We start from the raw sequence: 23,225 nt of genomic DNA, 5'->3' as shown, positions 1-23,225 counted from the left end.
TGAAGCCATGGCAGCTTTTTGGGCCTTGCTTGTTTGTGCGCTGACCGTCTTGCTGACCAAAGGTATTTATCTTCCTTATGTTTGAAGCTTGTAGTGGAGAACAGGGAGTGTTAGGGAGGCTAATTACTTAATTCTTGTATTGCTTATTTAGCTGCGTCAAGTTTGTCTCATGTGCCATCAAACAGAAGAACAAATTGATTGAATGCAACCGCTCTGTCCATAGGCTCTTGTTTGCCTGCTGGTGGCACAAATGAAGGAAGCAATGTGCTGCTGAGGAGAATGAGAGGTAAGAATATCAGTGTTAATGTTTCCTGAGCTTGTTCCCAACACTAAATGTATTTTCTACTATAGAGCTGTCTCCCAATGAGATCTCCATAAAGAAGGCCCTTACACTTCTCCAATCACATGAGTCCATGTTGCTGCAAGCTTATAGAGAAGGTGAGCTGTTTCTTTTGAACCCTACTGGAAAAATGCAAGTTTGTGTACGGCTCAGGTTCTTAACGTCATAATGTGATTAATTAAATGTTCAATAATTCCTTGTCTGGCTTTTGGTACTTGGCTTTCAAAATCATATGTTGTGTTGTAGTCAAACTACTTTTATTTTAACTCTTAGTGCATCCAAAACGGGACATTAAGTCTTTGAGGCTAAAGTCAAAGCAATTTATGCAGTTTTTGCTTTTAAGCCATTTAAAACGAATCTCACCGCCCTGTCAAAGTCTACAGATGAAAATCACTCACTTTCTCCGCTTTTTAATTGATCAGTAATGTCTTCATTTCAGTGCAACTGGAAACGAATGAAGTGGAAGTTGATGCATCAAGTGTCAACCTGAAAGTTCCCAATGCCGGCGGCAACGCCACGCTCTCCGACAGCCTCACGAGTGCCGGCGGCAACGTGAAGGCCGGCGGCAACGTGAAGGCCGGCGGCAACGTGAAGGCCGGCGGCAACGCCACGCTCTCCGACAGCGGCAACGCCACGCTCTCCGACAGCCTGACGAGTGCCGGCGGCAACGTGAAGGCCGGCGGCAACGTGAAGGCCGGCGGCAACGCCACGCTCTACGACAACGGCAACGCCACGCTCTCCGACAGCCTCCCGAGTGCCGGCGGCAACGTGAAGGCCGGCGGCAACGCCACGCTCTCCGACAGCGGCAACGCCACGCTCTCCGACAGCGGCAACGCCACGCTCTCCGACAGCGGCAACGCCACCCTCTCCGACAGCCTCCCCAGTGCCGGCGGCAACGTGAAGGCCGGCGGCAACGCCACGCTCTCCGACAGCGGCAACGCCACGCTCTCCGACAGCCTCCCGAGTGCCGGCGGCAACGTGAAGGGCGGCGGCAACGCCACGCTCTCCGACAGCGGCAACGCCACGCTCTCCGACAGCGGCAACGCCACGCTCTCCGACAGCGGCAACGCCACGCTCTCCGACAGCGGCAACGCCACCCTCTCCGACAGCCTCCCCAGTGCCGGCGGCAACGTGAAGGCCGGCGGCAACGCCACGCGCTCTGACAGCCTCCCGAGTGCCGGCGGCAACGTGAAGGCCGGCGGCAACGCCACGCTCTCCGACAGCGGCAACGCCACGCTCTCCGACAGCGGCAACGCCACGCTCTCCGACAGCGGCAACGCCACGGCCTCCGACAGCCTCCCGAGTGCCGGCGGCAACGCCACCCTCTCCGACAGCGGCAACGCCACGCTCTCCGACAGCGGCAACGCCACGGCCTCCGACAGCCTCCCGAGTGCCGGCGGCAACGTGAAGGCCGGCGGCAACGCCACGCTCTCCGACAGCGGCAACGCCACGCTCTCCGACAGCCTCCCGAGTGCCGGCGGCAACGTGAAGGGCGGCGGCAACGCCACGCTCTCCGACAGCGGCAACGCCACGCTCTCCGACAGCGGCAACGCCACGCTCTCCGACAGCGGCAACGCCACGCTCTCCGACAGCGGCAACGCCACGCTCTCCGACAGCGGCAACGCCACCCTCTCCGACAGCCTCCCCAGTGCCGGCGGCAACGTGAAGGCCGGCGGCAACGCCACGCTCTCCGACAGCGGCAACGCCACGCTCTCCGACAGCCTCCCGAGTGCCGGCGGCAACGTGAAGGGCGGCGGCAACGCCACGCTCTCCGACAGCGGCAACGCCACGCTCTCCGACAGCGGCAACGCCACGCTCTCCGACAGCGGCAACGCCACCCTCTCCGACAGCCTCCCCAGTGCCGGCGGCAACGTGAAGGCCGGCGGCAACGCCACGCGCTCTGACAGCCTCCCGAGTGCCGGCGGCAACGTGAAGGCCGGCGGCAACGCCACGCTCTCCGACAGCGGCAACGCCACGCTCTCCGACAGCGGCAACGCCACGCTCTCCGACAGCGGCAACGCCACGGCCTCCGACAGCCTCCCGAGTGCCGGCGGCAACACCACGCTCTCCGACAGCGGCAACACCACGCTCTCCGACAGCCTCCCGAGTGCCGGCGGCAACGCCACCCTCTCCGACAGCGGCAACGCCACGCTCTCCGACAGCGGCAACGCCACGGCCTCCGACAGCCTCCCGAGTGCCGGCGGCAACGTGAAGGCCGGCGGCAACGCCACGCTCTCCGACAGCGGCAACGCCACGCTCTCCGACAGCCTCCCGAGTGCCGGCGGCAACGTGAAGGGCGGCGGCAACGCCACGCTCTCCGACAGCGGCAACGCCACGCTCTCCGACAGCGGCAACGCCACGCTCTCCGACAGCGGCAACGCCACGCTCTCCGACAGCGGCAACGCCACGCTCTCCGACAGCGGCAACGCCACCCTCTCCGACAGCCTCCCCAGTGCCGGCGGCAACGTGAAGGCCGGCGGCAACGCCACCCTCTCCGACAGCCTCCCCAGTGCCGGCGGCAACGTGAAGGCCGGCGGCAACGCCACGCGCTCTGACAGCCTCCCGAGTGCCGGCGGCAACGTGAAGGCCGGCGGCAACGCCACGCTCTCCGACAGCGGCAACGCCACGCTCTCCGACAGCGGCAACGCCACGCTCTCCGACAGCGGCAACGCCACGCTCTCCGACAGCGGCAACGCCACGCTCTCCGACAGCCTCCCGAGTGCCGGCGGCAACGCCACGCTCTCCGACAGCGGCAACGCCACGCTCTCCGACAGCGGCAACGCCACGGCCTCCGACAGCCTCCCGAGTGCCGGCGGCAACGCCACGCTCTCCGACAGCGGCAACGCCACGCTCTCCGACAGCCTCCCGAGTGCCGGCGGCAACGTGAAGGCCGGCGGCAACGCCACGCTCTCCGACAGCGGCAACGCCACGCTCTCCGACAGCCTCCCGAGTGCCGGCGGCAACGTGAAGGCCGGCGGCAACGCCACGCTCTCCGACAGCAACGCCACGCTCTCCGACAGCAACGCCACGCTCTCCGACGGCAACGCCACGCTCTCCGACAGCGGCAACGCCACGCTCTCCGACAGCGGCAACGCCACGCTCTCCGACAGCGGCAACGCCACGCTCTCCGACAGCCTCCCGAAGGCCGGCGGCAACGCCACGGCCTCCGACAGCCTCCCGAAGGCCGGCGGCAACGCCACGGCCTCCGACAGCCTCCCGAAGGCCGGCGGCAACGCCACGGCCTCCGACAGCCTCCCGAAGGCCGGCGGCAACGTGAAGGCCGGCGGCAACGCCATGCTCTCCGACAGCGGCAACGGCACGCTCTCCGGCAACGGCACGCTCTCCGACAGCGGCAACGGCACGCTCTCCGACAGCCTCCCGAGTGCCGGCGGCAACGCCACGCTCTCCGACAGCGGCAACGCCACGCTCTCCGACAGCCTCCCCAGTGCCGGCGGCAACGTCACGGCCTCAGACGCGCACCAGGTCCAATAATTAATAGGAATAGGTGTGAGGGACAGTGCAAGAGTTGCATTTTACTTTCTGTGTCTACCTACTTCTGTTTTAAATAAAACCGTTAACTGATATTTTGGTTTCCTTGTTCTCTGTTTTGGAGGGAGAAGAGTGGGTATGAACAAGTCTGCAGCATTAATACTGTGTATTGACTTGATTAGAGTATCAGTTTATTTATTTTATTTTTATGTATCTTCATCAATGTGATGGCCTTGACTGTGCAAACATACCATCATATATTATGCTAAGCAAAAGTAACTTTGTATGTAAAAGCCTCTAGTTTTAAAAGTAATACCTTTTTGTACACCATCTTCAGAGTGGTTATATTCTGCAACGTTTTGCCTATGGGGCGAATCAATATATTGATCAATTTGTTCATGTCAGGATCAATGAGCTGATTGGAAAAAGAAGAAAAACCCGTGACACTTTCACGGCTTAATGAAAATGCTACTCCAAGACAGGAATAAAAGGATGAACAAATAAAAGTCAAATTTTGTAAGAAAGATATTCAAATATACTTTATTAAATGCGAGTGAAAAACCCATTTCAGCCACCACATATTTTTTAATCTTTAACACATGCAGTATAATACAATGCACAAGAGCTCATTATCAATAGCATACATTAGAGAATGCTGTTTGTTTTCAAATGTCGCCACAATAAACACAGCTCAGTCTGTCAGTGCCTCAGATCGACACACTTGGGGTAAACCACAGCACCTGTCCGCTTTTAAAGTGTACAAAATCCATGAAGTCCATGTTGAGTGCTTTTTATTGTATGTCTCCATTGTGGTCCGTCACTGATGATGGTCACTGTGTTATACTGCAACAGTCACTCAAGAGTAGAGTTCACCTGCACTACAGTGTACTGTGTTGACTGTTAACTTCGAGCCACCTGCAGCATTTCCTCCAGTCAGCAGTTTTTCTCTGGGTTTCCCAATGGCTTCCCCACACCGTCAATCTTCACGCACTCTAAAGTCAATGGTTTCACTCCTGCAGGCGAGAAAACACAAAATTTGGGACACGGGGTCCATTATGAAGACAGACGTATCGTGTGGTTTTATGCAGGCACGCTCCAAATTAATTTTTTTACCTATTTTAGACCCTTGATGATGTCAGACAACAGAAAGTAGTGAAAGTGAAACATGGAGTACCTCTCTTTTCCAGCAGAGCACCGACGCTTTGCAGCGGACACGTCCAACGTTCCCGACTCCATGTCCTCCACCAAGGATCGAGCGGTGTCAAAACTATTGTTCATAGTGGTGGCGATCACCCCAGTGGGGCCCGTTTTCAGCCAGCCACTACAATCCAGACCTAGACGGAGAGAGGAATTCACTACAGAGGCCGGTGCTTCCTAAGTAGTCTTGCTCTCCGTGGTATTTGCTACTGAGTACCTGCGGCTCGTTGAACGCGGCCCATGTTGTTCGGGACGATGGCTTTGCAGGAGTCAAACGGCAGCGATGGATGGATGGGGAGGCTCTTGTAGCCTGTACTGCTAATGACCAGGCCACAGGTCACATCCTCCACCTCTCCAGTGAGCAGGGCTCAGGCTCCCTCGCCTGAGCCCTGGTCGTACAGAGGAAGCCACCTTTATTAACCCAGGCAACAAACTACACAGCCACAGGAGGGACTTCTTGATTTAAAAAAAAATAAAAATGACAATCCCGTTTTACCTCCAGCCTGTGAACCGCCAGTCGGATGCCAGCTGTCCTGCTGCGTTCAGAGTCGGCCAGGATTTCGACGGGGCTCCGGAAGAATCGGAGGCCCCAGGCGTGGGAGGCCCCGTTCCGCCTCCGCTGCTCCTTCTCTCCAGGACCTCCAGGGCCGTCTTCAACATCAGCTCCATCAGCCGCTTCCTGGGCCTCGGCAAACTGACACAGCACAAGAGAGCTTAAAATGGACGCATGTCATTTGGGTTCTTCCTTGCGTGTAAATAAATTACTCTGTGTGTGTGTGTGTGTGTGTGTGTGTGTGTGTAATTATATTTCTTTTATTTCAGACTCGTAAATCCATATAACAACAAACAGAACAACAACAATATATAAAATACAATATACTACAATACAAGGACACAGGAATCATCACTAGTTAAAAAGTCGCTGGTGGTTAAAAACATACAGACACTTGTTCCAATGCTTCCAGAGACAAGAACAACACCTTGTATCACTCTGTGTTGGCTTGGTCAAGGCTTTTATAATTACATTTAAATTTGTACATGAAATTCCTCAAAACAGCATGAAGAGTGGGAACATTATGAGTCACAAACATGTGACTTGCACTTGCCATCTGGGAAGTTTTAGCAAGATTCTAAAAGCATCATTAAATGCCATCTTTTTAATGTGTGCCCTGCTGTACCTGCACCACAGGTGTGCTGCATAGAGGGGAGTACAGGAGGCTCTAAAGAGAGCAGTTTTAACATCTTCTGTGCACATAAAAACTGTACGTGTCAGCGTATTGGCTTGTGCATGAAGTTTGCAACACTGCCGCTGCACATCGTCATCATCAATCAAGTCATCCCTAATAATGTGACCCAAATATGTGACTCTGTGCAGCACATTCAGCTGCTGGTCTCCCATAAGAAATGAGGGAAACTGTAGCTTCTGATCTTCTTTTGTTTTAGCAATCATGACATCACTCTTTTTAGAGTTGAATGTGATGTCACAGTGCAGCCCATAACTTGAGCAGACTGAGCAGTTGCTGTAACCCAGCGCTATAAGGAGGCAGGACCACTAAGTCATCAGCGTATACCAGATGGTTAATAAGAGTTTCCCCCACCATACACCCTGTCTTACACCCTTTTAACTTTTTGGAAAGGTCATCCATGTACAGATTAAAAAGAGCAGGTGACAGTATTCCACCTTGTCGAACGCCATTGGTCACTAGGAAGGGCGCAGATACACTCTTACCCCATCTAGCTCGCATGGTTTGACGTGAAAACCAAAAGTGCAAAATCCTGATCAAGTATGGAGGACCCCTCGCTCTTGCAGTTTGACAGATAGTTTAAAATGATTAATTCGATCAAAAGCTTTAGATGCATCTAGGAAACACATAAATACTGTGGTGTTAAGTCTCCTGTACTTACTAACAACTTCCTTCAGTGCATATATACATAAATCTGTGCTATGTTTACTCTTAAAACCAAGTTGATTGTCAGTGGTTATCATGTACTCTGGAAGCCTATCTAAGAGAATCCGTTCTAGTACTTTAGAAAGTAGCAGAGCAATGATAGAGTTTGATGTAAAAGACATCACAAGGGAACTATATTTGGGATTTGTAAATACAATGTAAGGGAATATAAACCCATGAGATGTGTCAGTGTGCAGAGGAGGAGAAGGAGGATGTGTTGAAGGAGTTCAGACTAGTGATGCGTCGGTCGCGAACGATTTTGGGAGCCGAAAGAGCCGGCTCACTAAAAAGAGCCGAAAGAGCCGGTTCTCTAAAAAGAGCCGAAAGAGCCAGCTCTTTTTAGAGAGCCGAGCCGAAAGAGCTGGCTCACTAAAAAGAGCCGAAAGAGCCGGTTCTCTAAAAAGAGCCGGTTCTCTAAAAAGAGCCGGAATTCCCATCACTAGTTCAGACAAAGAGCTGCAGCTGTGAGGAAGACACAGCAGTGCATGCTGGGACTGTGAAGCAATGACATGAGGTGAAGCCCAACAAATACGAATGCTGGGGAAACACTGATTTCCTCTCATTACATGATGCGTCATGGCCTGTGGTTCCTGGGTGAACTTTACCCTAACTATGACTCCGGTGTGAATTTTCCCTTAAAAGCGTTCAGATTGGGAGTCGAGTGATCTGCTGGATCTGTTTGTTCCGGACTGAAGACGCAACACATTGTTGTTTTTAAGGCTTAAACACATCTATGGGATGAAGGAGGAAGGTTCAGGATCAGTGTGAGACGTCATGAGAGCTTCTGTGATTGTTTTATGTATTTAAGAGTTAACCAGGACAGATTCCTCTAGATGTGTTGGGATTTACCAGACTACTGCTAGACATGGCAACTCTCAAGTCAAGCTACCCAAAGCTATGCAGTGGCCTGGGTGAGGTACAACAACCATATGCCATCAAGCTCAAGCAGGGGGCTGTGCCATATTCTTTAAAAACCCCAGGAGAATTCCACTGCAGCCCTGGGGCATGGAAGGCCTGGGCGTCACCATCCGCGTGGAGGGAGTGTGGAGTGTGTGCGGACCTGACTGGTTTGAACCAGGATGTGCGCCGATCGAAGAACATACTGCCGTCAGTGGAACAAAGCCTTGGAACGCTTGCCGGCGCAACAATATTCAGCAAACTGGAAGCCAACATGGGGTTTTGGCAGGTTCCACTTAGGGATCAGCCAAGAACACAACATTCATTACACCCTTTGGGCGGGTCCACTTTAACCGTCTTCCGTTTGGCATAGCCTCAGCCCCTGAACAGTTCCAGTGTATGATGGCTGAGGTAACAGAGGGGCTAGAAGGCCTGGTCTGCCACCTCGAGGATATATTGGTGTGGGGGCGGGATCAAGGAGAGCATGATGCTCGGCTCCATGCTGTGCTGCAATGACGGAAAAAAGCAGGCATCACCCTGAATATGGAAGACGGAGGCCATCATGGAGATGAAGGCGCCCACTCCTGTCAGTGAGTTGAGGAGTTTTCTCGGGATGTGAGTCTGATGCTGAAATAGGCATCGTCGCGTCAAAACGCTCAGTTTCCTATCACCAAGGGCCGGCTTTTCAAAAATTTGAATCTGGATCAAACTGATCCAGATTTGAAAATCTCTTTTTCTGCTATCCATGGATCACGTAATCCAGTTTATTTTCATGCAGTTTTTTCAAAGCATTGTGGGATTGGATTACTCTGATCCGGATTCAAACTGTTCAGGATTACCAAATCTGGATTACCTGTGGTGTAAATGGGCTATGTCACAATGTACCTATGTACAGAACAACAGGTAGAATAGCGTGGGGTCACTCCAATATGCTTTATTTGAACAGAAAATAGGACTGAACAGAACAGCAAACAAACAATATAAAAATATAAGCCTTGGTTTGCTGCAGTCGGGCAAGAATAAGCTGTTCCTCTGCTAGATGGATCTGTACTTCTGCCCTTTCAGTCTCTTTTTGCAGAAGTACCTTACAGCAGTGTTTTTCAACCTTTTTTGAGCCGCGGCACATTTTCTACAATAAAAAAATCCTGCGGCACACCAACAACCCAAAAAGTTATAAAATGTCACATTGTAGCATAATACAGCATATTGTAGGTAATTATTATTATTAATGTCCGATTGTAGCATAATACAGCATATTGTAGGTAATTATTATTATTAATGTCCCATTGTAACATAATACAGCATATATGGTAGGTAATTATTATTAATGTCACATTGTAACATAATACAGCATATTGTAGGTCATTATTATTATTAATGTCACATTGTAACATAATACAGCATATATGGTAGGTAATTATTATTAATGTCCCATTGTAACATAATACAGCATATTGTAGGTAATTATTATTATTAATGTCCCATTGTAACATAATACAGCATATTGTAGGTAATTATTATTAATGTCCCATTGTAACATAATACAGCATATTGTAGGTAATTATTATTATTAATGTCCGATTGTAGTATAATACAGCATGTTGTAGGTAATTATTATTAATGTCCCATTGTAACATAATACAGCATATGTTGTAGGTAATTATTATTAATGTCCCATTGTAACATAATACAGCATATATTGTAGGTAATTATTATTAATGTCCCATTGTAACATAATACAGCATATTGTAGGTAATTAATATTAATTTCCCATTGTAACATAATACAGCATATTGTAGGTCATTATTATTATTAATGTCACATTGTAACATAATACAGCATATATGGTAGGTAATTATTATTAATGTCCCATTGTAACATAATACAGCATATTGTAGGTAATTATTATTATTAATGTCCGATTGTAGCATAATACAGCATATTGTAGGTAATTATTATTAATGTCCCATTGTAACATAATACAGCATATTGTAGGTAATTATTATTATTAATGTCCGATTGTAGTATAATACAGCATGTTGTAGGTAATTATTATTAATGTCCCATTGTAACATAATACAGCATATGTTGTAGGTAATTATTATTAATGTCCCATTGTAACATAATACAGCATATATTGTAGGTAATTATTATTAATGTCCCATTGTAGCATAATACAGCATATTGTAGGTAATTATTATTATTAATGTCCCATTGTAACATAATACAGCATATTGTAGGTAATTATTATTATTAATGTCCCATTGTAACATAATACAGCATATTGTAGGTAATTATTATTATTAATGTCCCATTGTAACATAATACAGCATATTGTAGGTAATTATTATTAATGTCCCATTGTAACATAATACAGCATATTGTAGGTAATTATTATTAATGTCCCATTGTAACATAATACAGCATATTGTAGGTAATTATTATTAATGTCCCATTGTAACATAATACAGCATATTGTAGGTAATTATTGCACTACCTGCTGGCATGGAAGAGTATTCAGTGTAAACCAGATCACTTTGTTAGAAAAATGAAAATAAAGTTATGCAAAAAATAACTAATATTTAGTTACTACTAAATAGCGTATTGTGGAAAACAATAAGCTGTTTTTTTGCAAAACAACACAGAATGAGTGCAGATGTGTGAGCATCACGTTGTATCAGTATTAGTGGAGCAGTGAGCTGCTTTCCTCTACAACTCTTTCATAAACGAGGTTGTAGATTTGATACGACTCTCAGTTCATGCTCCATGTTGAGAGACACAGCAGCAGAAAGCCGACTTCACGGAGATCTCATAAAGATCGGCTTGTCAAGAAATGACAAGAATCGGCGACTCGCGCATGCGCAGCGTAACCTGTTAACGGCGGACGGTGAACATTTAAAATCAGCATTTCCTCTTGCGCCCCACCTGCAATAAATACCTCCCCAGTTTGATAAATACTGACTTAAAGGAAACATGGTGCTTGTTACTGCTATGTGTTTTTCGGGCTTTTGAAGGATATTTCCAGAGCCTCTCGATATGCGAAGTCAGAAACGTCATTTCTGGAGCTCCAGGCTGCAGGCTGTTGATGTTTGTCTTGACCTGCAAACACATGAACTGTTGGGCTTTAAAAGTGAGAGCTCATCGCTTAAAATAGTGAAAGCTGCAGCAGCAAATCCCATTGTGAAAAGCAGCTCGCTGCTCTCTCTCGCTCTCTGTGTGCAGCGCATGCAGACACAGAAGAGTTTAGACACGACCCAGAAATGACAAGCTGTGTGTACCGGGCCGTTCTAACACATGCATATGTATTAAACCATTCCATTGGAGCCCTGCTTTATGTTTAGGGTCGCTGTCCTGCTGGAAGCTGAACCTCCGCCCCAGTCTCAAGTCTTTTGCAGACTCAACAGGTTTTCTTCCCAGATTGCCCTGTGTTTGGCTCCATCCATCGTCCCATCAACTCTGACCAACTCCCCTGTCCCTGCTGAAGAGAAGCACCCACAGCATCATGCTGCCACCACCATGTCTGACAGTGGGATGGTGTGTTCAGGGTGATGTGCAGTGTTAGGTTTCCGCCACACATAACGTTTTGCATTATGGCCAAAAAGTTCAATGTTGGTCTCATCTGACCAGAGCAGCTTCTTCCACATGTTTGCTGTGTCCCCCACATGGTTTCTGGTAAACGGGACTTCTTATGGTTTTCTTTTAACAATGGCTTTCTTCTTGCCACTCGTCCATAAAAGGCCAGATTTGTGGAGTGGAGCCCAATAGTTGTCCTGTGGACAGATTCCCCCACCTGAGCTGTGGATCTCTGCAGTTGGTCCAGAGTCACATGGGCCTCTCGGCTGCATCTCTGTCAGTGCTCTCCTTGTTCGCCTGTGAGTTTAGGTAGACGGCCGTGTCTTGGTCGGTTTGCAGTTGTGCCGTACTCTTTCCATTTCTGGATAATGGATTGAACAGTGCTCCGTGACATGTTCAAAGCTTGGGAAATCTTTTTATAGCCTAACCCTGCTTTAAACTTCTCCACAACTTTATCTCTGACCTGTCTGGTGTGTTCCTTGGACTTCATGGTCCTGTTTGCTCCCCAATATTCTCTTCTTAAACCTCTGAGGCGTCACAGAACAGCTGTATTTGTACTGAGATTAGATTACACACAGGTGGACTCTATTTAGTCATTCGGTCAACATTCAGTCATTCAGCAGTCATCAGGCAACTTCTGAAGGTTTGGTTGCACTCAGAGAAAAGGGGCTGAATCATTTTGCACGCTGCACTTTTCAGTTTTTTTATTTGTGAGAAAAAATTAAAATCATGTATAATTTTCTTTGTACTTTACAATTGTGTGACACTTTGTGTTGGTCTTTCACATAAAATTCCAAATATATGTATGTTTGTGGCGTGTGATGTGACAAAATGTGGAAACGTTCAAGGGGTATGAATACTTTTGCAAGCCGCTGTATCGCACCGTGTTGAACAACAGACTCTCCCAAGTCAAATGTGTCCAAAAGTCAACCAGATCTGCTATTCAAAATAATGTCAATTCACTCAAGAGAAATGGAACGAGGCACTGAGGTTACATTGGTATGGATTTTAGCTCATAAACTGTAGGGATCAGAGGAAAGGAACAAGTGGAAAAAGTGGCTGAACAAGCACCAAAGGAAACCCATATCTGCGTCAAGTTATCATAAGGAAATGGCATCATAAGGAACCATATCAACAGACAACATTCACTCCTGAAGGAGGTGGGCCGTGTGAGATGAAGGAGTAAACCGGAGCGAAGAGAACAGGACAACACACAGGTAGCCAAAATGACCCCACCAGGTCCGGCTTAAGCTCGGCACTACAGAAGAAACACGTCGGCCGGCGTCCGGTCGCCGACTTGGCAAGAACGACACCTCAGAGTCCCATAACCAAAATAACCAGGTCCAGCACCGGCACTACAGATTATTATTGATTATTATGTGATACTTGTATGTAGAGAAAAGAGCTAAAGAAAGAAAGATACATTATCTATATTTTGTGCATGTTATTAAAATAAACATTTTGGAAATTTTTGCAACCACAAGCAGTCCAACAAATGCCATCATAATATATGATAAGAAAATATTGTTATCATTATATAACAATACGATAAAAGAAACACGTAGACCAACATGTTACAGTAAATGTTCATGAACAGAATGCACAAATCCAAAATATAACTAACTGAACACAAAAAGGCCGTCGCCTTCACTTCCAAAAAAAAATAAAAGATCCGGAGGTTGCAGTCTGGTAGAAACAGACCAAAAAGAGTTGTGAGATCTCACAATTTACAAAACATAAATGGTAAATCTATCAATAGTATTGCAAACCGTTCTCACTCCTTATGCATGTAATATCGTGTCTGTATAATGTATGTGTGTCTGACGCTCCAGGCTTCCAGCTAACTCCAACACAAACACCTGCGCTCTGAACACAAGCTCAGACCTGCTGAGGAGTCCTTAGTGTCGCAAGACTCACGTCTCTTTCCTAATCCAACAGTGAATAAGTTACCGATACCCATACTCGTAGGGATGGGTATCGTTTGGGTTTTTTCCGATACCGGTGCTAAACCGATACTTTTAAAACGATACCGGTGCTAAACGGTGCCTGAACCGATACTTTTTTATTGCCAAGGCAATTTTTTCTTCTTCAAATTGAACAATATATTAACTGTTTAAAGTATACTATAGATATAAATAAATAAGTACATACAAAACACACTTCAAACTACAGCTTCAAACCTTTTAACTTCAAACTATAAAAATATATATTTAAAAAAGAACAGACACCAGCATCATGGCCTGATGGGACCGTGTGCAACAGAACTCAGACTCTGTTGATCCTAAAACTGCTGCTTTATGGACTACACGTCATCATTCATATCAACTGGAGAGATTTGTTCCATCAAGCCGAGGACGACGTTCAAAAGCTCGTGCTCGTGTCTGCAGCGATCTCTGTGTGCGCGCACTGTGTGTGTGTGAGCGCTGGAAGCCCCGCCCCCTCTAGCCCCGCCCCCTCATGCAGGCAGACAACAGAGAGCGGAGGAGTGTCCTCTGATCCGCGCTATGTATCGATACATCAACATCTTATCGTTTTTAACTTGCGGGCACCGCGCTACCTTTTTAGCATCTATATACCGTGCAACATTACAGAGTAGTGTAAAAAAAAAAGTATTTAAATCGGCTCAGGCACCGGAAGGAAGCACCGAAATCTGCGTTGCTTTTCGGTCCGGTAGGTACCGGACGTGTTGGACGTGTTCTTGGTACTCAACCCTACTTACTAAGGCTGTGGTTCAGGGGGTTAAGGGACTGTATAATGTAATAATTTAATGTATAGTGTAGTGTCTGTCACATCCGTCACATAAACGTGGTAAGACTTGACAACAGTAGAGTTATAGTTTATCTCCATGTATATGTGTTTTATGTAAAGCTCTGTCTTCATGTTGGAATACTAAAATAAAAGTCACTAACTAAAGGGTCAAATATCAATTTAAAAAGGGTCAATGGCAAGCATCAATATAGTAGTCATGAAAGAAGACATACATCATAGTCTCATCATGCAAAATGTTACTCTACCAATTTCTCTTTCAAATCCGTGTGGACAGATATGAGAGTCTCCATCTGCAGGTCTTCATGGGTAGAACGAGGAAACCCGACTCCTCCGCTAGTTCAGCTGCAGAGGTGGAGAAAGAAAAGAAAGAGAAAAGAGAAAGAAAAGAAAGAGAAAAGAGAAAGAAAAGAAAGAGAAAAGAGAAAGAAAAGAAAGAGCGGGAAGGAGGTCCGGTCGGTGGCTGCCTGTTGTTTATCGGTCAAGTAACCATATATGGTCACTTCCGCCCCCACGTGGGGCCGTTCTGTTCTCGCCCCAGACTGCGCGTTCACGTGTCTCTCGCTTTGGCTGAGAAAAGTGGGCCCAGCACAAGAACAGACCTATACAAATACAATATATTATTATATTATTATTATTACATGTGATAGGGAAGCGCCCGGCCCGAGCCTGCAGAACGTGTTGTCACCACTTGCGAAGGTGGCAGTAATGCCACAAACAGGATGCAAGCCGCCGTTAAACGTCACAGCAGAAGAAGAAGTAGGAAACCGGAAGCGTTCTGCAGGAAACCGGAAGTGTCCTGCTGGCGACAGCTAAAGCTACGTTGGTGTCATCGTCTTATCGCTTTGGGGTTTGACAACAGAAACAACAGCTGTATTTCGTGTCCAGACACGAATACCTATCTCCACTGGCGCGTCTGGAGAGGTACGTCTCTACCCCGCGTCCTCTGCCCCGCGAAGGGGTGAGCAGCGCGGCTGTCGAGCGGAACCAAACGGCTCGTGCTAGCCGCTGCTAACGCCAGCTAGCCAAACACAGCTCTGGCCTCCCGACTTTACCGTCGCGCTCACACTCGGGACTTCTCGTCAGCTCGGTGTCATCCTGCCCGGTCGACGGCATCGACACGCTGTGATTGAGACGCAACAACCACCGGGAGTCTCACGAGGCTCTGCGGGTTGAAGTCGACGTTACGCCGGTTACAGCCGGCTGAGCTGCACCGGAAACGTTGGCGGATTAGCCTCCGCGAACGTAAACATTGCGTTAGACATTACATTAAAGAACAGCTGGTGTCTGCTGACGGAGGAGTTATCAGTGGGTTGAGACAGTTACACGTTTTATCTAATAACGCATGTAACTACAGTCTGGGTGTTAGGGCTTTACATTTTATACTGCAACAGTTGTAACGTCACTCTGCGCATGTGTCGTGTTTGTTATTGTTCTAAAGCTCCAGCAGAACCCGCAGTGGATCATGCATGTTTCCTCTCATCCAGCCTGAGCTCGAGGAGCACCCTGGGGTGCTGTGTCTTCTCAAGACGTTGACCCACAGACATAGGAGCTGGGGTTTAAAGTGGGACCCGTTCAACAGCCAGTAGCTCAATAGAACTTATAGTTTAAATTAAAGCTACTGCTGCCTGACAAACAGCTGATATTAATGGGTGACATTTGAGGAACAGCTGGTTACAACTTGAATATGAGATGACTGCTTCTGTCATGACACCTGTTGTATCACTGGGACTATGGGTCAAAATATGAATTGGTATTTTAATTGGTGCGTTAATGGGTAATCCATGTATCAGTCATTAATTGCAGGATTAAAATAAATAAAGGGACTAGTCTTCAGAATGACAGTATTGTTATCTAAGTGCAGTATAAACTAGAATAGATGATCCATGATGTATATTACATTACAGCAATACTGTGGTAAACTCACTGCTTATTATTACCATCATTAGTTATTAACTCTAATCTCTACCCACTGATCTCCATTGAAAACAGTTTCCTCCCGCTTCACTTAAAGTTGCAGCTTTCCACTGAGCAATATGAGTTATTGTAATGTTATCCAATAATAATTATCTAAAAAGATACTTTTAAATAAATAAATGGTCAGTCATACTGTAGGCTGTATTTTTATCTAGGCATTTTGTCACCAACTTTCCTATGAACATCACGCCATCAGTCAAATGCAAAACCTGCAAACGGCTAAAATGCCAGACAGCAGAACCGTTCCAGAATATAAATGTCTGCAGTGAAGGAAGCCTATTCCACAAGCCATTTCACAAAGTCCTGTTTGCATGATCCTCAGATGAACAACAACGGGAATAAGAGAGCTCCAACCACAGCCACTCAGCGCCTGAAGCAGGACTACCTCCGGATCAAGAAAGACCCCGTGCCTTACATCTGTGCGGAGCCGCTCCCGTCCAACATCCTAGAATGGTACGGCTTTCACCACGAGACACATGCTGCCGGTTACCCTCTGTCTGCTCTAACCCCCTAACCTCTAACCCACAGTTTAACATCTCTAGTCTGACACGTTTTCACTGAATCACTACGGCTCCTTTTGGCCAGAAAAATCTATCAAAATGTAACTGATAAAAAATGTACTTACACAAATGTAAGTTACCAAAACCAAAACATAATTTTTTTTGTTCCTGAGAGGAGCGGAAACTGCTACTATTCGTCAGGGGCCTGAAGGGCCACAGCACAGTTTTTTTCAATGAAGATACGATTAAAAGAATCAGAAATACACTATACATTGTTAATGTGGTAAATGACTATTCTAGGTGGAAACGTCTGGTTCTTAATGAAATATCTACATAGGTGAATAGAGGCCCATTTCCAGCAACTATCACTCAGTGTTCTAATGGTACATTGTGTTTGCTCATCGCATAGACTAATGGAGGATTAGAAAACCCTTGTGCAATTATGTTAGCACAACTTAAAACAGTTATGCTGGAGAGAAGCTTTACAACTGGCCTTCCTTTGAGCTAGTTGAGTATCTGGAGCATCACATTTGTGGGTTCATTATACTCTCAAAATGGCCAGAAAAAGAGAACTTTATGTGAAACTCGCCCGTCTGTTCTTGTTCTTAGAGATGAAGGCTATTCCATGAGAGAAAATGTGTGTGGGTGACCCCAAACCTTTGAACGGTAGTGCTTCTTTAGAAAATGTCTGCATATTAAACCTTTTTTATGTTAAAATCATTAACGTGTAATAAAGATAAGCCAAAGTTATAAGCCTAGTCAGGTGATGATTAACAGGAAATAGTTGTAGATTTCATCTTTCAGGGAAAACCTCAACCCCCAGTAGACGCCTATTAAAAATGTCTTAATGACGTTTTGTATCACTACTAGTCTTCCTGGTTCCTGTAATCATGTCTGTATTGTTCTACCTCCATCTGGGTGAGAGAGGTAACATTGTGAAAACAGAAGTCACGAATGAAGTCATTTCTGTCTTCTCCAGGCACTATGTGGTCCGAGGTCCTGAGAAAACTCCTTATGAAGGTAAACTGCTGACTGTAACACAACACATACTCTGTGACTGCGCTCCTTCTTCCTGTCGAGTGATGCCATAACATCCTCTTTCCTCAGGGGGATATTATCACGGGAAACTCATATTTCCTCGGGAATTTCCTTTTAAACCACCAAGCATCTATATGATAACTCCAAATGGGAGATTTAAGTGCAATACAAGGTGAGAATATCGATTGAATGAGAATTCAGCATTTGAAGAGTCTTTGAAGATGACTTTGGTCTCGCTCTTATTGTTCATGGCTTCCTCCACAGGTTATGTTTGTCCATCACAGACTTCCATCCAGACACGTGGAACCCAGCGTGGTCCGTCTCCACCATCCTCACCGGCCTGCTCAGCTTCATGGTGGAGAAAGGGCCGACCCTGGGCAGCATCGAGACCTCGGACTACACCGTGAGTCACACACGATGACGGTGATGATGATGATGATGATGATGATGATGATACAGGGTTCTTAGTGTCATGGAAGTTTAAAATGGTTATTTCCAGGCCTGGAAAAGTTCCAAAAGTGTATTAAAAGTCATGTAAATGTGTTATATTCATGTGTTCATGATGTTCATTTACGCTGAGTTTGAATAATGAATATGCTTTTAAAAGAAAGACTCAAAATATAAGCAGGCATACATACAGGCATCTATATAAATGTTTATTCTTTTAATCAAACTATTGTCTCATTCATTTGTGTCATTTAAGGTTTACTGTATGCTTTGTATTCTATTGTTAGTTTAAATACTACATTTACTCACTTTTTACTGTTTACACCCAGACTTCACTAAATGCTTGGTCATGGACATTTGGTTTAAAGTCCTGGAATGCATTGGTCATAATGTGTATGAACCGTAAATAATAATAATAATAATAACCCATCTGTGATGCCTCAACTATTTGATGTACTTTCCCTCAGAAAAGACAGCTGTCCGCCCAAAGCCTGGCCTTCAACCTGAAGGACAAAGTGTTCTGTGAGCTGTTCCCTGACGTCGTGGAAGTATGTATGATCTCTAAGGTCTGAACTGTTTCTGTTTCCTGTTGGCCTCACGCTGCCACGTCTTTGTTCCCCAGGAGATGAAGCAGAAGCAGAAGGCCCAGGAGGAGCTGAGCGCCCGCTCTCAGCCGCTGCCCTTGCCGGACGTGGTTCCTGACGGAGACCCTCAGCACGCCCACTACGGGCTGCCGGCCCTGAACGGAGGCCCCGCTCCTCTAGAGGGCGCTAACCCCGCCCCCGGCCTGCAGCAGGCCAACCGCAACCACGGACTTCTCGGGGGCGCTCTGGCCAACCTGTTTGTGATCGTAGGCTTCGCGGCGTTCGCCTACACGGTGAAGTACGTGCTGAGGAGCATAGCCCAGGAGTGAGGGCTGCAGGGCGCCCCCTGCAGGTGAGCCAGCTAGTGGACTCTGCCCCTACAAACACACTGAGTGGGCGAGTGACGTAAGCCCCTCCACGACCACCACGGACTTTGGATGAAGGAAACTCAAAGCCAGCTCACCCAGAAGGACGGAGAGGACGGAGTGCCGGAGGACTGGAGGGGCTTATTAAAACGGTTACATCCACTCTGTGCGTCGTGGTTTGTGTCAGCAGTATAGGAACACGCTTGGCTCATGGGTTGTGGAAGAGTGTAGAACTAAAGCCGCCGCAACAGAAACATGCTAAAATGCCCCTTTTGTTCTCCTGCATCACCAACGTCTCTTAAAAGCTGCAGTCATTCAATGCAGGCGTCTCCCTCCACATCTCCTCACAGGAATCAGATCAGAGACTCCTCAAGAAGAACCCTGGTCCATGTGGTGCATTTAAAGGGGCTTCAACTTAATCTGAGTCCCTTTTGGACATGCATACAATGCTGTTTGTGTATTTGTCTTGGTTTGGCTCCAGGCATCAGGCGCCAGTAACTCACAGCTGAAGAACTGGTTTCTCCTCCTCCATCATGCGTCACTGAGACTCCAGGTGGAAATGTTAGTTTCTTTTTCGTGGTGTTGTGCTGCACATAAAATGGAACACTTCGTGCTGCAGATGAATTTTACACACCTGAAAGACCTCTTCCCCGTATCGCTCGTCCTCACCAGAGTGTGTGTCTGTCAGATGACGACAGACACACACTCTGGAGGTTCATGCGTCATATGTCTGCGTCCTTTAAGCACAAGTGAAGCTCAGAGGAGGCAACAGGAAGGACGTGTGGCCCGTGAAGGGTCAGGCGGGTCAGCGGCGCTTTACAACTACAACTCTACATGGAAAGAAATGAGAAACGCAAACAAACACACAACAGTGTTCCAGATAAAGTTCATCCACGATATCTGATCCCAGGCAGAGTAGTCGTCCTCCAGTGGGTTTTATCTACTTCATCTCAGAAGTTAAACGCGTGTCAGTCTGAGTCCGGATGTTCAACCCATGAGCCGACAGTGTCCCTCAGAAGTAGACGGAGACCAGCGTCCTCTTTCATTGGCTTAGCTGATACAGCACTCTATAAAGGTCCATGTAAAGAGAACCACCATTTTGTTTCTGTACATTTTCTTTTTGATAATTTCCTGGTTGTGTTTCTGTTCTCTTATTTATAGGCGTGTCTGGTTCTGAGGATATGGTCTCGTATTTCGGTGAACACACCCGGAGGCGATGGGCTGCTCACTTTTCTGCTGATAATTACTGTTGTGAATTTGCATTTTAAAGACCTATTGTGTTTGAAATGACTGAGCAGAGGATTTGCTTTTCCGTTGCTCTTTTCTTGGCCATCTTAAAACAAACTGATGATGATGATGATGAGTGTTTTTGTGTGATTATACAGCAAATGCCCAAATTTCCATGCTTCAGTTAATCTTGTGTGACATTGTATGTTTTCATAGTAAATGCAAATAAATTACCCATTTTAGAAAACCTTGTTTTGGTGCTTCTGTGACTAATGGAACTTAAACGTGTCCAACATGGAGAGGGTCACGCGTTCACGCTAATGCATACATACATAAAGATGAGCTCACAAAGGATTGTGTTGTTGGCACGCACCTGAATGCCAGTTGGATTCCAGAGAAGCGTTTACCTGAGGAGGAGGAGGAGGAGGAGGAGGAGGCGGCTTCCAGGTAAATGTTGACGGGCGGCATTGCGCAGCATTTACCTGGAAGCCTCCCTGCAACTCTTTAAAGCAGCGAGGAGAGTCAGAGCCTTCAGTCTTCCTCTTCCTCAGCGGAGCAGTCCTGAAGGTGAGTACGGCTCTCTGCACTTCTGTGTGTCTAGATATTTACTATTGTGGAGTATTTATTATCAAGGGAAGTTATTGATTCTGCAAATCATGTTTTAGTTCTGGGATATGTGAGGTGAGGCTCTCTCTTACAGATGTGTTTGTGCCCTGTGCTGCAGGTTGTGTGGTGAGGGGTTCCACTACAGCCTCCTCCAGCCTCCTCCAGCCCCTCAGCATGCTGGTGGACGAGCAGCGGCAGTGCGTGGTGTGCTGCTGTGAATACTCTCGCAGCCAGCGGGTCCCCAGGATGCTGCACTGCAGCCACACCTTCTGCGCGGCCTGCCTGCAGCGGATGTCCTGCCTGGTGGGCTCGATCCGCAGCGTGTCCTGCCCGCTGTGCCGCTGGATCACCTGCACCCGGGCCAGCCTCGCGCTGCCCGGGGCGCTGTGGGTCAACACCGGCATCTGGGACCGCATCACGGAGGAGCAGCCGGGGAAGGAGCCGGAGGAGGACTTCTACAAGGCCGGCACGCTCCTGCAGTCAGCACTGTGAGTACTCGGCTTGTTTTAGACCAGGTGATGATGAGCCAGCATCATCATCATCACCATCACCTGATGAACACTCCTCTCTGCCCTTCAGCCCGGATCCCAGACTCCCGGGTTTCATGTCCATCCTGCAGAGACTGTTCAGCTGTGTGCTTGTGCAGAAACGGGGGATGGACAGCTGACGGGACCAGGAGCCTCTTCCTCTTCCTCCTCTTCCTCAGCAGCTTCACCCTAATGCCTCACCACGGACATTTTTGGCTTCTTCATTTTTCTTGTTTGTCAGGTTTTTGTTAATGCATATTTCATAAAGTTTAGCAAGGTTGTAAAAGTTAGTTTTTTTTATTTTTTAAGTTCAACATCATCCCCTATAATCCAAATGTATAGTTATTGATCGTATACTACAAGATTATAGTTATTGATAGTATAGTAAACTGGTGAAAATAGAGACACTCGACTAGGTCTCCATGTGTGATCCTGCAGTATTAAATCATACATATGATATCAGGCTTACAACATTATGCCTGTTCTATTTTTTTCTATTTTTTCTATTTTTTTCTATTTTTTTCTTCTACAGCGGCACAAGGTAAAGCTATTCGAAGGTAAACTGTGAAGGGTAATAACTAACTTAGAAGCTTTAACACTTTGAAGAGTAATAAGAGCAATAAAAAAGGTAATAGCTTTATGGTTTATAAATGAGCAGGTGATATTCTATCTAAATAAAAATGTCCCTTTGCATTCAGCATACAGACAATACATACATGTATGTATTTCTGCATGTGGCAGCGCCTGGACCGTGTCTCTGGAGCGAAGGACGCTTTGTGTGAAGTTTAAAATGTGAATTAGTTGTAAAACTGTGAAATATCAACAAATCTGTGTTCATCAATCCGAATGTTTCCCAAAGATGACTTTAATAACCAGCTTGGTGTGAAGAGCTTATTCTGATTCAATGGTTTATGTAATATAATGTATTGTTTATTTATATATATGTACATATTAGATTACTATTGTTATGTCACTGTGCCCACGTGTGTTTTGGTGCATTTAGTACAGCGGGTCTGACGTATCCGTGACATGAAGTCTCTTCCTCAAGGGTTCTCTGATTCATTTATTTAACATAAATGAGATCAGAACTTTGTTGACTCGACATCTCTGAGAACAAGAAAAGGCTGTTTTTAATAAAGTTGTTCCACAATATGTCTTGACTGGAGTATTTTATTCTTCTATTGATATAAACCTTTACATATGAAATGTGTTTTGTAAAATGTTATATTTTTGCTGTCTTTAGTTGCCTTAAAATAAGTTTTTTGATAATTAAGAATTGAAGAACGAATTTAAGAATGGAAAAAAAAATGTTTTTGATGAGACATAATTTTTTAAAACCATGACACAATAACAGTGTGACATAGGAGTAAAGTTAAGTTTTGATATCAGGAGTTTGGTTTTCACTATTAAAAGTGTACTGTGTATTTTGTACCATAAATATGATGTAAAGTAATAAAAACCTTTTAGACATATTTTAGTGTCAAACAATAATTTTCAAAAAATGTCTTCTAATGGACCGGAGTAGAAGCCATTACATGATTTGTGTTTTACCGGTTATATAAACGTCACCTGCGTGCAGCCAGGTGTGTGTTTGTTTAGAGAGTGGAAGGGAAACCTATTTTTAACCGCATTATGAGATCGCATTAAGATGTCGCATTAAAATAAAGATATCGCCCTTTTGAAACGCATTTAGAGACAAAGCAGGTTTTTTCTGTTCAAGAGGAGTTTTCATTTATTTTTCTG

The 23,225-nt window shown here is 46.4% G+C and overlaps 1 protein-coding gene across 1 annotated transcript; it reads left to right on the top strand.

Moving 5' to 3' along the window:
* Positions 1–15,017: 15,017 nt before the first annotated feature.
* Positions 15,018–20,588, top strand: ube2j2 (ubiquitin-conjugating enzyme E2, J2). Its single transcript, XM_079218071.1, has 7 exons — positions 15,018–15,135; positions 16,511–16,641; positions 17,668–17,708; positions 17,796–17,898; positions 17,991–18,129; positions 18,641–18,721; positions 18,796–20,588. Exons 2-7 carry the CDS (start codon positions 16,511–16,513, stop codon positions 19,084–19,086), a joined length of 786 nt encoding a protein of 261 aa, XP_079074197.1. The 5' UTR covers positions 15,018–15,135; the 3' UTR covers positions 19,087–20,588.
* Positions 20,589–23,225: the final 2,637 nt, after the last annotated feature.

Source organism: Taurulus bubalis (assembly GCF_910589615.1).
Source record: "Taurulus bubalis genome assembly, chromosome: 5".
Taxonomy (NCBI): Eukaryota; Metazoa; Chordata; class Actinopteri; order Perciformes; family Cottidae; genus Taurulus; species Taurulus bubalis.
The sequence above is the reverse complement of the archived record's forward strand: the minus strand, read 5'-3'. Positions and strand labels throughout refer to the sequence as shown.